Source organism: Centruroides vittatus, unplaced genomic scaffold, assembly GCF_030686945.1.
Source record: "Centruroides vittatus isolate TY-2023 unplaced genomic scaffold, ASM3068694v2 contig_970, whole genome shotgun sequence".
NCBI lineage: Eukaryota > Metazoa > Arthropoda > Arachnida > Scorpiones > Buthidae > Centruroides > Centruroides vittatus.
In genome coordinates, this window is record NW_027122643.1 from 2,919,167 (window position 1) to 2,936,268 (window position 17,102).

The 17,102-nt window shown below is 27.9% G+C and overlaps 1 protein-coding gene across 1 annotated transcript; it reads right to left on the bottom strand.

The window, feature by feature from the left end:
* Nucleotides 1-10,570: 10,570 nt before the first annotated feature.
* Nucleotides 10,571-11,300, bottom strand: LOC136985474 (uncharacterized). Its single transcript, XM_067282763.1, has 2 exons — nt 11,113-11,300; nt 10,571-11,021 (listed from the first exon to the last, which is right to left on the bottom strand). Exons 1-2 carry the CDS (start codon nt 11,298-11,300, stop codon nt 10,571-10,573), a joined length of 639 nt encoding a protein of 212 aa, XP_067138864.1.
* Between the last annotated feature and the right edge of the window lie 5,802 nt (nt 11,301-17,102).

Sequence of the window (17,102 nt, forward strand, 5' to 3'; positions counted from 1 at the left end):
GTTTCAAAATGGACGTAAATTTAGTTTTTTCTTGTAAATTTACACAAAAAATTTATGTTTCACTTTATCATTTTATCGTGTGTCATACATTATTTTGTTCTTTCACAGTAGTCTTATTTTTCTTTCTTTTTTTTTGCATTTCAAAATGGCGGATGCTTAAATTTTTTAAAAGAACTTCTTATAAAGTTTTAAAGATGTAAATAAATTCCGTTCAAATCTCATTTTTTTTACAGTTAGCAACATAACAAGGTTAATCATCGAAAAGCATGGAACATCATACATTAAAAATGCATTGTAATTCTTCATTTCTTTAATTTTGTAATGGTTTTAGATGTTTACTATTAAATTGCAAACAATCAATCTTTTATACATAAAGCAGAAATACAGATAAATAATAATTCAAATGTACTGTACATTATTATGAAATGTTACAATAAACAGCTACAATTCGTCATATAATTAGAATAAATGAACCAAAATAGTGTGATTACTATTCAATAACAACAATTTTTTAATCTGGATTTTTTTTAAGGATGTTGCGACTAAAATCTACATTATTTAACGTCATTACTAGAATAATTTTAACAATAGAATTTAATAAATTACATGGAATATTATTATTTTTATGATATTAATTAACACGTGCTATAATATAAAAGGATATTTTTGATATGTACAGTACGTTATATATATGTAAACGTCAGTGTAGTTGTTTTAGTTGAATTTATTTGATATCGGACATAAATATTATTTTCATATCATTGATAGATTAGCATGAAGAATTGTGGATTTTTCAATTCCGAGTTCATAAAATTCAACACCGAAAAGGACTTTCGAGTTTATGTAGGTATTCCATTCACATAAAAAGTCCAATCTCTATGGAAAAAATTTCTTGGAATTTCATTTTATTGATGCATTCAACAATATATATATATAATTTGATTTGAAATTTCTTTCGATATAAATCAAATATTGATAAGTTTATGCACTACTTTTTCCTTTTTTCCAAATTATTATCGATTTTAACACGTTATATTGATTATAAGAAAACAGTGAAAGAGCTATTTTTAATATTAAAAAAATGGACTCGAATAAGTCCTCTAAGATGACATTGTTCAAATAGAAGATTCCAGCTGTTGCGGTTAAATGGAACATTATATAATTATTCGTTTCATACAACTTTAATTACTACAGAAGTGAACAGAGAATAAAAATCTTCTGGAATATATCCAGGAAGTATTGTCAACTTTCACAATGCATTAATCACAAACCTTAAAAGTTTCAATATAAAGTTACTTGCGTGAGAGCCGCAAGCAGTTTTTCAGAATTGATATAACTCATTCAAAAATCAAACACCACTTCTTATACCAAATCTAGCAACAATATGTTAGACAGTTATGTGAAGATAGAGAAAGATAAATTAAATTATTTTTCTTCTTTCTGTTGTCACATATCAAGATATGGAAAACGTCCAAGTACGGCAAAATTCTTTTCTATTTCCTTTTACAAAAATACATCACACTTTTTAAACTACCTTAGGATTATGCAGACAGAAAGATCAATTGCCTTGACTAATGTATGGATGTTATAAATAAAAGAAATGAATTTTCTTCTAGAATAATAAAGAAAAAAAAGATATATATTATTCTTACAGCTTTAAGGTTGTTTAAGGTGTAGAACAGAGATACATAAATATTTCATTTTTAACTATAAATTCTTTTACAGTCCTAACTAATTTAGTTTAGTGTTTATTTGATAATTTAATTGTTTTAAACTAAAGCAATGGATGTTTTTCTGTACGCGATTAAAAATAATAGAAAAAGTTATTTATAGTTTTCTTTTGCAAAATGAAGTCATCAATATCCATCGAATGTATCAATGGATATGAGCTTAGATGAAGGAAGGAGGATCAGTTTAAGCAACATGACAAGTATAATGTTCATTACGACGAAAGTTGGTGTTTGGTTCGACCCATTCCTTGTTCTAAACATCATTTTCGTTTAGTGGTCATTTGCTATTCGTCTATACTTTGAACCGATATTATGGAATTAACCTATTTAATAGCTCGAAGAATGATTTTGTTCAGAAATTATCTTGTCTTCTAATGAATGTACATAATTTCCTATTTTCTTGATCGATAAATGCTTTCTAACGATTCTTTGAAATCCAATATTTATTCTTAAAATAAGAAGAAGAAAAAATATTCAACTCGAATCATCAGAAATATTCTTAGAATGTTTTTTTTAATTTATAAAATTATTAAAAACTCTATAAATTATATTTAATGACTTTAAATGTATAGTTATACAGGGCTATATTTTGTAAGTTTAGAATATTATAAAATTTAACAAATTGAATTAAATGACAACTGGTCGTTTATATTTATTTTAGATATTGCCTAAGTAGATTTAACTACTTACAATTAGAACATTCTAAAGTTCATCGTTGCCATTTCACGTTTATCGATTAAATGAGAAGGTATTAAATATATTAAAATTGGTTTAGCGTAATCTGAGATCATCCTAATGTTTCATATTCATTTATTAAATGTACAGATCAAAATTGGCTTAGTTTAATCTAACTTCATGTTAAACATTTCATATATTCATTACGGATATTAGTTAAAATTGGTCAACTATCATATATCATTTAGAAAACGCCTTAGATATTAACATCACTATTACTTTAATATAATAGTGATATTAATTATTAAGATGTTTATTGTATTAATATAATATAAATTACACTACAGGTACAGAATAATTATAAAATAATAACTAATAAAAATATTTATCATCATTAATTAAAGATGAATCAATGTTTTTAATAAATATCAGCAGCAAAAAGTAAGATATTCATTCGCTTTTCCTTCTTGTTTCTATCCTTAAGAGTTAATGAATTACTAAAAATGCCTTTGAAGTTACTTGGACATCTTAAGTAGCTCTTATTGGTTGTATAATAAAATTAATTCGTTCAAAATTACTTTTCACAGAAAAATATTAATTATTCATCTCTTTATTTTCATTTATAAAAATGAATAATTAATTTTTAATATAATATTAACATAAGACTTCCACATATCATCGTTTATGCAATGGTCTTTATATATAGATAAAAATATAAATGTTTAAAAACGAATTTTTTAAAATACTTTTAAACTTATATAACTAATATTTTATTGATAATTAATATTACAATGTTTAAAGCTTTACTTAATAATTAATAAAGTAATAAATGATATTTTTTACATTTTATTTCGATATTTATAAGAAAAAAAATTAAAATATTACTTTTGATACTTTATAATTTTTGTATCAATGAAATATTTACGGTTATTTTTTTAAGAGTTTATAAACATATAAATTAAAAATTTTAGTGTTTAAAACAACACATTTTCATGAATTTTAAAGCGCAAAATGTTTACAGATTTTTTTTATTTAAAAACTTTTGTGGAATTTTAAAAAATTAATGTTATAGAAAATTATCAAAAAAAAAGATAAACAAATACTTCACGAATGCAAAAAGTGAATAATTAACATTCTAATTTCACAATAATGAAAAAAAATTTCTACCTAATTATGCTCATTAATTTGCCATAAATTCTCCAAGAGTTGATGAATAAATTAATGATTAACAATAATAAATCATTAGTGACATTTTAAAACAAATAGATAATTTATAATTTTATTTGTTTTTATTTAGTGTAAGATGAAACACATAGTTAGTTTTAAAATTAGATTTTATTCTTTAATAGGCCTATTTACTAAATTTATCCAATTTTTATTCGTTTATTTTTTATAGTGATAACAATAACAGTAGTAAAAAATTAATTATTTTCTATGATAAATATAATCAAATATTTCCTGAATATGAATATATATATATATAAAATATCACAAATAAAATTATATTTATCTTAAATATTGGCTTACCTGCTAAAATATTTACTTGCTTCCATTTAACTTTGTCGTCTTTAATTTCGTAAAACATATAAACATTTTATTTACAATTGTCATTGTACTTAAATCTGATTATATTTATTTATAAAAATATTATATAAAACTAACATACATTCAATGTATTAAAAAAAAATTTAAATTCTATAAAACAGAATAAAAATAAACTGTTTATATAACTTTATTTTAAAATCATTAGAGCGTTTTTTATGCATTATTGACGAAAAGAAACGATTTTAAAAATTTCTTTTATAAAATATTTCCTTTATCTACTTTCGAAAATGTAATAAAAACTTATTTTGAACATCAGTTATTCAATACTTTAAAGCAAATCTTATTTATAATCGAAATTTATATATTAGAATTTCATGCATTTTCTTTTATTTACACGAAAACAACTTCCATCTTTAAAAGAATATTAAAATAATAATTCGAGCATTGTATTATAATAACTTTAATATCCAATATTAGGTTTTTACTATCTAGACACGTCTCAATGAAATAAATATTTTAAAATAGTTAATTAAAAACCTAATTTATCATTATAAAATTCCAAACAATTAAAACTAATTATAAAGTTAAATTTATACAAAAAATTGTTGAAACGTTAATTGAAAACGTCAATAAAAAATGTTAAATTGAAAAGAAATTACTGTTAAAATTCCAACTTTACTATAAAATAAAAATTTCACAAATAAAACTTTATAAACGAATTTTAATTTAAATTGAAATAATATTAAAAAGCGTTTTAAACTTACATTTATATTTATACAGTTTATATTAAAAATGTTGTCAAATTATTCAATATGAAGAATGTATATTTATATTTATACATTAATATATTAATAATGTTTAATGTTATATTAACGTAAGAAATTACAAAAATTATTGGTGGACAAAAATTATTTTTAAATATTTAATTAGTCAGCTATTTATGTTTTATTGTTTTAGAAAAATGCCTACTTTTTCATTAAACTGGCAAATATTCATTAATCTTAAATAAAAATTTTCCTTCTAATAAAATAAATTTCTTTATTTGAAACAAACTTTCAAAATAATCAATCAAAAGTACTTAATGTACCATAACATGTTATTAGAAAAAAAGAAAAATTACAATATTTTTAAATAAAAATTATGGCTTAAAATTCGTGAATTATAATAAAATTGCATTATTATTAAATTCCCAATATTTATCTACATCCAAAAATCATTGAAAAACTAATTTACTATAAAATACGTCGAACAAATGAAAATTTCCAGAAAATTTCTAATATAAATTGTAATAAAATTTCAAAAATGTCTTTAAATCATCGCATTATTAAAAACTTAAATTAAATAAATACTTTTATATATTTATTTCATCGTGAAAGATTCAAAAAAATATTTAGAACTAAGTAAATATGTTCGGCAAATTTTCCTGTTTACCGTTTCAATAAAATTCTCTACTTGTTTATTTTTAAAAATATCTTTGGGATAATCTTACCGTTTAATTTAATTACATGCTTTTTTAGCTACAATTATCGAATAGCGATAAAATGCCCAACTTCAATACAAATACAGTATTTTGCCACGTAATCATCCGCACGTACCGTAAATCATTATTTAAACACGCGATAGTGGTAAGCTTAAACTTAAAATTCTATCCAATTTAAATTGATATGAGATTTTATAGCTGCCATCGACTGTTTTAAGAATCCAATCCTCTATCGAATCCAATGGCATATTGTTGCAATCGGATCAGCATCAATTTCAACAAGTGTTAGAGAGACGATTTCCAAGAGATTTTCTGCTCAGTAGATTCAGAAACCGAACTTGTTTCCTTTCAGATTTTTCTTATCGACTTCCGATAGACTTCGTGTATGGTCCTATTTGCCCTCTCCTAACATGTCGATATCTTATAATCCCGTAGCAATATTATCAACAGCTGCGTTAAAGCTTACTTAAATTAATCCGTCTGTTTTAGGAGTTATAGGAATAACGCTTAAATCTATATTATTTACGTTTTAAACGCACGAAACGAAGCTTAATTAAACGAATGTAATTTACTAATCTCTTCTCGTGTAATATGTGACAAGATTTATAGATTTATAAATATAATATATTACTCAAACGTTATTAGGAGATATGAGGACAGCGATGCTGTTTTGGGATAAAGAAAATATAACTGTCATAAATCTCGATTTCAGTAAAGTGATATAACGCATCTGACCTTTGTACCGTCATTTTTCAATGATCGGTGGAGAAAAACACAGTTCAAAATTCATCCTCTAAATAAAATAAATACTTCGCTTTAGGTTTATTTAATTTTTTACTCATATTAGCCTCAATTAACAATTAAAAAATAACTTCAAAAATTATTAATTTTACATGTGGTGCGGGCTAATATGGCGTTTAAAACACTTACACGACTGTAATTGCATAGGTTTAATAATTAGGATTTATTTAAAATGAGAATTTGAAAGGAAAAGCATGTAGCTCCATCTCGTGCACACTTTCAAAAATATTTATAATTTTATACGTATTTATACAAAAATTCGCTTTAAAACGTGTAAACACGATATATTATATTTAAACTTTACATAAAAATCAATTTCAATTTTTATAAATATCTTTACGCCGAAAAAACCTTTTGTTTAAGTAATCAGAAATATTTGACAGAATGCGAGTCAACATCTTAATAATTGAGAAAATTTAAAGAACAGAACGAAATTACAACCGTTTTCCTTAATTTCTATTATTTTACTTATATAAAATTTACTTATAACTTACTCATTTTTCTGCCGAGTTGGACATTAATGTCAAAATTATTACGCGCAAAATAGGATTTCAGACGATGAATAATTACACATTAGATGGAATCCGAAAAACTATGAAGTAAAGTTTTGTTTCGACGCTCGTTCTTCGTCTTTCCTGTTCTACATCTACGTGTACAAAATAGGATTAAAGTTACATATGATGTGTGTTGCTGAAGGTGAAAGCTAAAGACAAAATATTGATTTCTTTGCTGATATTCACCTTTGCATTTTCTCTTTCTCTACTTAATAAAATTAATTACGTTCTATTAGTCAAAGCTGCGAAATAAATTGAATAGAAAATCTTCAATGCTTAAATCTATATTTTCTCGTGCGTTTGTTTGAAAATTACAGCGAAAGCACTAAAAATAAAATTTGCAAAATGTATTTTTTAAATACAGTAGTTTTTTCGTTTCTGTTATAGAATTGCAAATGAATATTGAAAAATTTACGTTCAGATTATATCGATTATTATCCAGTCAGCTCTTCCTGTATAAATAATTATATGCATTTATTATAATGTTTATATACGGGTGTCAAAGTTTGGATAAGTTCAATTAAAAAGAGGTCGAGATTATTGCTTTGTAAATAACAATTTCTTTGTATTGTATGCATTATTAAGATAATTGCTTGTAAAAGTTGAGTTCAATTATGTAAAAGTATTATATATCGATTAAAAATACTCAACTCATTTTGAATGGCTGTCTGTACATATAAAATTTATCGGTGAATTAATTACTTGTTAATAATAACATACAAATAACTGTAAAACTAGATATTTTAGCCATATTGAACCAAATTCAGCCGTCACAGATACTTTCTAATATGACTCTCGTTACATTATTTGTTGCCTCTTTCCTAACTCATCGTTAGTAACTGACCTATTTCCCAGCGGTTTGCTTAGATGAATTTTATTGCTGTTTATGTTTCGTTTCAAACGACTTTCCAACTTTATTTTTATTGAACTAAAAACGAACCTGAAAAACCACTCTCCATTTTACGATTAGATGAAGACAAACTATCCCAAATAATATTTATTGTGAATTGTTCATGCGTCTAATCGACAGTTTAGACAAGAAGGTAACAATAACACTCCTAAATATTAAATATACTATATTTAATGTCGTATATAGGTCATAAGAATTTGTTTAATTTATACGTTTGGAATTATTTTTAATAGATTTAAAAATATTAAACGAAATTACGACTAGAACTTTCATTAAATTTAAATACTAGTAAATATTTAACACTCGAATAATGTCAATTTAAATAAAGTTCTGATAATTGAAGATATTGAAATGACTCATTTAAAGCATCCGAATACTTTTTAAATTTATAATAAAGGCGCATTTGTTCTTTTGTTGCATTTTCAATTAATTCTTCTAAACATAAGTGCGTCGCGGAAATTTTCTCTGTTTATTTCCTTGTAAAAAAAATAGAATTAAGTTACTTCATTTAATGTATAATTTTGAAAATCGTCGTCTATTTTTTCGGAGATAGAAATATCATCTGGAGTAACAAAGACGGAATCTTAGCTGCTTAATACAAGAGCAATAAAATGCTATTATATGTCAAAGATCACAAACATCTCATCTGTCAAAGATATAAGGTTTCTTGTAATTGAGACATAAAAGAAAATTTTCTCTCCAACTTGTTTTCTACTTTTCCTAACCACACCGACTGCTACACCGTGATTTATATAACCTGAACCGAGAATTATCAAAGTGGCATTTTTACCGAAGAGAAGAGATTGTTACACATCTGATACAATACCATAAGTTACGCTACACGTCGCCAAAGCCCTCGAGCTATAAATATTATTGCACGCCAATAAATTACCGTTGTGCGATTCGCTTAATTTACTTAGAGGAGTTCTCGAAACTAAATCTGAAGTTAAAGATAATAATAATGATATCGACTAAATAAACACCGAACTCATTTAACATTCGATAGAATTTTGTACTTTAAAATTATTCGCTTGTCTTTCGACCTCTGTGAATTTTGTAATTTTTTATTAAAGTTTGGAAAGAATAATTTCTTGAATAATAATTTCTGTTATTTGAAGCTTGTTTCTTATTTTTTCGTTTATAGTCGAGAAAAGTGATGAATTTTTGTCTTTTCCAGTAATATAAATACAGAATATCGTTATTGAATGTAACAGTTCTTCGCAGATCATTAAATTTAATTAAAAACGAATCTCTTTCTATTCAATTCTTTTAATTGCAAAATCGGATATTGGATTATTGGACTTCGGGAATGAAGATTCACTCGATTCAATGAATCTCGACATGAAAAAAGAGAAAGAAAGTACACGGATATTCGCGGTTCACATGAGTAACCCTTCACTGCTCTCATTATTAATTCGATATTTGCTTGAATTTAAATGCTGTACTTGTCGTGTGTTTGCTGTCGTATTTTCTTTAATTCTTGATAATTTTTTCTGCCATAAAATACTTCATAAAGATTATTTGTAAACGAATTCGATCGATTGTAATAAAGAAAATGTTTGTAATTCGTGTAACATTAACACGAAAGTGTTCGTTCCTCAATAGCAAATCTGACACAAATATGTTAATGTAATTAAGGAAATTACTCATTGATTTTCTCATTAAGTATTGATGGAATATTTTTAAACTTGATCATTTTAAGGCAATTTTTCAGAAATTATCGCGTAATTTTAGTGAATATCCTCCTTAATAGTTATGTGTTAAATCAATTTAATTAAATGTAATAATTCTTATTAAACGTATTTATAAATGACTATCTTTTATGAATATCGTAAATTATTCGCTACGTTAATTATTGCTACTGAGTAATATTATCGTCGAGTTTTTGTAGTTACAACGTTAATTAATTGATTTTCGTGGACGGAAAAAGTGTATTTTAATATGTGAAGAAAGTTTCGTTTGATTTATTTTTTGTGAAAATTGCAAAAGGAAGTATTGCCCTTTAAAGGCGCCAATCAATTCTACTTTACTTGGCCTTTACCGACCGACAACGGTGGCACTTTCATTCTCATTTCAATCTGAAAGTATGCTTCTGCTGCACTCCATTCATTCCTAAGCTATTTGCATAGTTGCAAACTCTTATACTTTATCAATATTTTATTTTTATTGCATTACTATTATTTGCTTTTGGTGTGATGTAATAAAGAAATTTCTAGATAAAGATTATTTACTTTAGCTTGTTTTATTTACCGACGCCTTTTGCTGTTTTCAGACATTTACAAATAAAAATTTCAATTTATTCTTGGAGTCTTTTTTTACTTTTTGTTTTACTTTCCACTTCACTTGTTATCGAAAATCTTATTTTCTGTAAATATAATTGTATGGAATAAGTTTTATTTACTGTTTGATAGATAAAAATACGTTTTCCTTATTATAATAAAGGAATTGGTTATATTTTTTTACGCAAAATGTAAATTTAGTTAAAGCTGTATATCTAAATATTTATAATTTATCAAAAATTCTTATTAATAAAATTTTTAACCTTTAAAACTACAAAACGTAACATGTTTATAACTATTTAAAAGCAGCTTATTTACAAGTTTTTGTTAAATATTCAGAATCAATAACATATAATATTATTCTTCTTGTATATAGTTTGATACTTTAATTGATTTTCTGTTAGACAGGAGAAAAAATAATTATTTGGATAAATTTTGTTGACAATATAATAAATATACATTTAAAATCTTAATTTTTATAATTTTTGAATAAATAATCATGATGTACTAAAAAGGTTTTCACTGATCTCATTTATCATCATCATCATCATTCATCATTCACGAATTTAGGCCATGTTGACCCGCTTCGGTCTCAGCTAGACAGGATCTAGGAGTCGTTTTTGTGGACGTCCAGGTCGTCGTCGTCCTCGTGGTTGATACTGTAAAACTGCATGAGGTATCCTATCCGGCGACATTCGAGATACACGTTGAAGCCATTTTCCTCTATATGTGAAGAGTTTTTCAATTAATTCTCTCATGTGGAGTTCCTCCAAAATATCCTCATTTCGCCGATGATCCAGGAGCGTATATCCAGCAGTTCGGCGCATAAACCTCATTTCAGCTGCCTGTAATCTTTTGATATCTTTCTTCTTTAGAACCCAGATTTTACTACCGTACAGGAGAGTCGGAATAGCCAGAGTTTTATATAATTTCAGTCTGGAGTGTTTTTGTACAAGGTGTGGTTTTAGAGTATTATTTATTATTCGTAATATTTGTAGAAATTTTGTGAGCTGATTATTTATGTCATTCTCACTTTCGTATTGTATTCTAGATAAAGGAAATTATTAACTTGCTCTAAAGTAGTATTATCAATTACGATTTTTCTGCGTATTGGCTCTGTGCTTCTAAATGCCATTACTTTGGTTTTGCAGTTGAAATTTTCATGCTGTATTGTTTTGAAATTTTATTTAACGTAAATAAACCTTTTTGTAAATTATCTTCAGAGTTAGCAAAAACCACCTGATCATCAGCAAATAGCATGGTATTGAATTTTATGTTGTTTGGAAGCTGAATTCCTAATGTATATTCTCCCTGCCATAGATGCATTATGTCATCTATATAGATGTTAAAAAGTGTTGGTGACAATGGACTCCTTGATTTATTCTTCTATATTCGGAAATGGCATTGTTGAACTTATGTTGTATGGTATTATTTTCATAAATATTGCATATATTTTGAAGTAAAATATACAGTCGACTCCGCTTAAGTCGACACCTCAAGGGGAAGTGGAAATGTGTCGCGTTATCCGATGTGTCGACTAAAGCGAAGTTGGAAAAAAAACTACAAAACTACAATTAATAAAATACAGTAGTGCTTTATACAGTAACACAGACTTACAATACATCGTGTTCTCCATTTACAATTATTCTGTAGATGATAAACTGAAAAATTCGTTTAGTGTTGTTTGTTTTGAGCATTTAACTGTCTCGACTTTCTTTTTCAACGAACATGAATGCCTTGAAAACATCATCTTCGCAATTGTCACTTGGCAGTAACGTCTAAGGATTCTTAACGCCTCTGGCATGAGAAAATGCAAAATTGGATTCTGGTATGGCGTTGATGTAGATTGTATATTTTCTTTTTGTTTATCTGTTATTATTTTATACATAAAAATACATAAAATGTTAAGGCATTTTAATTAATATGTATATATATTAATAATATTAATGTATTATTATATTATTAAATATATTACTTATATATTAACAAATAAATCGACGCCCCCTCCTGAAAAATATGAGTTCGCACCGCACGTGCGGAGTGAATTCATTTTTTCAGAAGGGGGTGTCGACTTATCGGAGTGTGGGACGGCAAAAGTATGTCGACTTATCCAGTGGTGTCAAGTTAAACGATGTCGAGTAAACCGGGGTTTTTTTAACATTAATGCCTATGTAAGTCGGCAGGGACCACAGAAAACTGACTACTTAACCGAGGGTGTCGACTTATCGCGATTCGACTGCATATAAGATATCTGTTTTGTAGGATGTCAAAACGTTTGGGTCTTTTTATCATGTCAAAAGCTTTGGTATAATCTATGAAAGCTAAATGTGTATTCAGAATAAATTCTCTTCGTTCCTCTAGTAATAATTTAATGGAGAAAACTGAGTCTATACAAGATCTGCCTTCTTGGAACCCGTTTTGATATTCCAAAAGAAATTTTTTACCTTCTTGTTTTAATCGTACATTTAGAATTCTAGCATACATTTTATAACAGATATTTAACAGGCTAATGTCTCTGTAGTTATCTAATTTTCGTTTATCTCCTTTTTTGTGAATAGGCAGTATAATACTCTTCTTCCATTCAAGTGGTATACAGGCTTGTTCATATATATTATTGAAGAATGTTAATAATCTCTTGTGGAATTTATCACCAATATATTTGTATAACTCCATTTATGCCATCCTCTCCTGTTGCTTTTCCATTTTTTGTTTTGGTTAAACTTTCAAGCAGCTCTTCCTTTGACAATTCAGTTCTATTTTGATTGTTGCTTTCAAAAATCTTGTTAGTATATGTAGGATCTGTCTAAAGTGTCTGATAATAATTAAGAAACTGGTCGTTTGTCATACCACAATTAATCTTTATGGGTTATTTAATTTCTTGATTCATAAATTTTAATATTTTGAAAGCATTTGGTCTTATTTATTATTTTTAAATTTAATATTTAAAAAGTTATAAAGTAAATATGATCGAAGAATTTTGTAAAATGTATAAATGGAAATTCTCCATAAAAGTTGAAAAGAATATGTAATGAAGTTTGTTGAAATAATTAAATTAATGTCAATATATTTACGGATATCCAAGCTATTCAGGGATAAAATGAATCGTAAATAAGAATTTTAAAACCCATTTTACTTATTAAGAGTTGAATAGATGTTATACGCATATATAATTTCTAGTTAAGTATTTAGAAGCATAAAATAAATAGAGAATAGTTCATAAATTGCGTAGCTCTACTTTCATACTTTTCAAATATCATCCCACTCCTTGTAAGGCATATACCCTCTTATAAAATTATGCAATGTACATTCCCGTTCGAGTACCGAGTCATACCTCGGTACTCGAACGTTTCGGAGCCCGAATAAATCGGTACTCGACCAAAAATTTCGAAAAAAAAATGCCCCTGTTTCCGAACAAAATTTTGGTACTCGAACGGGAAAGCCCGCCAAGTCGACGTGTGGTGATTTCTTATAACCGTGAACGAATCAAAAAGGGGCGATACAAAATTAACGAGAACATTTATTAACTCACATACATCCAACTTGGATCTTACACAAAAAACGCCTCCTATCGTGAACAATTGACGAAACGAAAGTGTACATTTGTCAGACAATGAACAAAGACTTAGCTTGTAAACAATTTACCTTTTGTATACATATAACTGACAAGATTAAGGGTTCAAATTATGAAACTCGATCCCGAACGGTCCTGTGAAGTGACATACCGTACCATGAATTCAGCATGGAGGAAACTCTGGCCCGACTGTGTGCCAGAGCGAGATTTTGAGGGCTTTAATGAAGAAATTGTGGATGACATTGTTTCTATTGGACAAAGCATAGGCTTGGAGGTCGACAATGAGGATATTGAAGAGCTCGTGGAAGACCACAGTACCGAGCTTACTACAGAAGAGTTGGAGCACCTTCAAAATGAGCAACAAAGGATTTTGGCTGAGGATATGTCTTCGGGAGAGGAGGAAGAAAAGGAGGATATTCCAAGTTCAGTGATTAAAGAAATTTGTGCTAAGTGGGGGGATGTGCAAGCTTTTGTTGAAAAATCTCATCCTGATACCATGGTAGCCAATAGGGCTGTACACCTTTTCAATGAAAATGTCATGTCTCATTTCCGTAAAATTCTGCAAAAAAGGCAGAAGCAACAGACAATGGATAAGTTTTTAATTAAAGATTTACCTGCCCAAAAGCGACAGAAAAAGGAAGCAACCCCCGAAGTTCCATTACCAGATGTTTTTATGGAAGGGGATTCCCCTTCTCGGCAGTAACTCCCGCTCTTCCTCCTCACACCTCCATCCACTTACGCCATCATATCGCAATCAAAAAGATAAGTTTTCGTATGTTAAAATGACTTCTTTAATGTTTTTACTATTTATTGAGAGTTATATATGTGTTATTTACTGCTTACCTAAAAACTAAATATCATTTATACTCTAATCTGTTATGTTACTAGCGAATCAACTGGGGATTGGAACGCATTAATCCATTTTACATTATTTGTAATGGGAAAAAATGATTTGGAGTCCGAACATATTGGTACTCGAACCTATTTCTGGAACGGATTATGTTCGAGTACCAAGGTACCACTGTATATAAGTATATTTCATCAATCCCCTTAGTTATGCTAAGAAATAATACACAGCACGAGATACTGAATGTTACATTGTTTTATTAATGTGTAACATACAATGCAGTGAGATGTATAAACTGTATAGTTCGCTATATAACACGTCAGAAACAAAAATGAAGCATTTTCTTACCTCTAAGGATTGAGGTCCTGGTATTACTGTACGTAACGTTTCTGTAAACAACGACAATCCCTTGTAACACATCGTAATAATTACCTGCATACCCACCCACATGTGTTACGTAATTTATGGGCAGCTCTTAGAAGAATTTTTAAATTAAACCAAATTTCAAAATTATTTACTTAGTCCAAAATTAAGTTAATAAGAGAATTTGATGTGATAGCAGAGCCTGACCTGCTTTTTGAAATAAATATTTTTTGTTTTAAAACAAACTTTTCCCATGAAATAACTTGTGAATGGCTTCTTAGCTCATTACTATCGTCTTAACTATCTCGCTGGCAATAATACACCATTAAATTCAATTTTTAATGTTTTCTTGAATAGAAAATTAGTTATATTTTTTTATTTAAAGGATGTTGGAAACAGATATGAGACACTCGAGAATAATCTTTGAAAAACATAATAGAATATATTTCAGTTTCGGATTTAACTATTTATAATAACTTCTTAAATGTTTTTAGTGTAACATACCATACGTCTTGCAGAGTAAGCTGTTTGACAATATCACGATCATTCACTGGTTTTGTAATTTACTTCACATTACTTTCTATTATTATTTCAATACATGAGATTTAACTATTAAAACACAGAAAGAAGTTCAAACTTTTCACATATTTCTCTAAAACTATTTCTGAAATTAAATTGTTTAACTTTTTCTTCCATTCATAGTGGCATGAGTTTTTTTCCATAAGAAAAACAGTTTTTTTGAAAACATTTATTTTATACATAATTCAATGTTTACATTTATGAATGCAGCTACTCATTCAGGGTTTGAAAATAACGGTCTTTTATTCTGTATAAATATTTGCTTTAATGATGGAAAAATAAATAAATAAATAGATCTAAATAAACGAAGTGATTAACTGACATATAGGTACCGGTACATTATTTATTTAACGAATATCTACATTACTTACATATGTAGGTGTGAAATATTACACTCATATATACAGAGTATATGTAAATTTATACGTCGTATATTTGTGTAGTACATACACTATTTAAATTAATTTATTTTATAAAATGCTATACAGTATAACGTTTTAAAATTAATTCTTTCGGTGTCTGCGAGCCTTAATTTTGCTTATTAAAAGTATATCTGATTGATTGTTCATTATTGTAAATAATAAAGACCACTATTTCAATTCTAGTTATAAAAAATAAGGATTTGATTCGATATTCATTTTTTATGACACCAGAAAAATTTAGTTTGGATTATTTACTGAACATAAGATATACAAATAAATTTATAGCTAAGATACTAAAAAGTAAAAAAATAAATTGCAAAATAAAATTAAGTTATATATTTTCATAATAAATAATTGAACATATATCAATAGTTATATTTTTATATATGATAAATGTTTTGTTTAAATTTTACAAATGAATATTTAATTTAATAAACATAGTTTATGTATTTTGTGATTAATTTTATAAATATTTATCTTACTCTATAACTGTATATTCAGTAAAAGTATAATAACAATGTTTCATCTAAAAAAAGTGTGAGGACCGGGTTTAACCCGGCCCAAAATCTTTGTTTTGTTCAAACCCCCTTGTGAGAAATTGTAGCAAAGGTCTTAATTCAAAGGATGTTCAGCCTTCCACCGTCGAAAAGCACTTCCTTTCTCTCCGGATCCAAACATAGTCACGGAGATCGAATCATCAGCGATTCACCAACTATCGCGATTGGTGATCGAAGATAACGTGACCTATAAAGAGGGAAAAGACGGATAACGGGGTCGCTGGAGGTCCGAAGAAGATGCACGTCCCGTCTGATTCGAGTCGAGAATCGAGGGCCGAAACCCGAGGATTCCGAAGCCCGCCGACGACGAGCCGTCACGACCGGAGAACGACCGATCCTCCTTTTTATCCATACGATTACTCCTACGATTACAGCCGATACATCCTAGGAAGAGGTATGACCCCGAAATTTGTGAATTCTCTCTCCCCCGCGGTTAGGAACCGGACGCGTTAGAATAGATCGATTCGCTATATTTTGTTTGTCTGTCTAAATAAATCGTTATTTGTTTTCATCATGGTTCCGTTATTTCGAATATCGCCTTAACTTATCGACGAACCCACACACTTCCTCCACTCGACCTGACAAATAATTACCCAATCCCGACAAGTCGGGATATCATAAAAATTTAGCCATCAGCGGCGGTGGGATGGGTCTTGCCGACCTGTTCGCCGAATAAAAATAGGTACGACTCCGTCCTACCTCCCGGCGTTCCCATAAAAGTATTTGAAACTATTTAAGGACAATTTAATTGTTCAATCATCAAGTTATGATGGAAATTTAGTAAGTGTT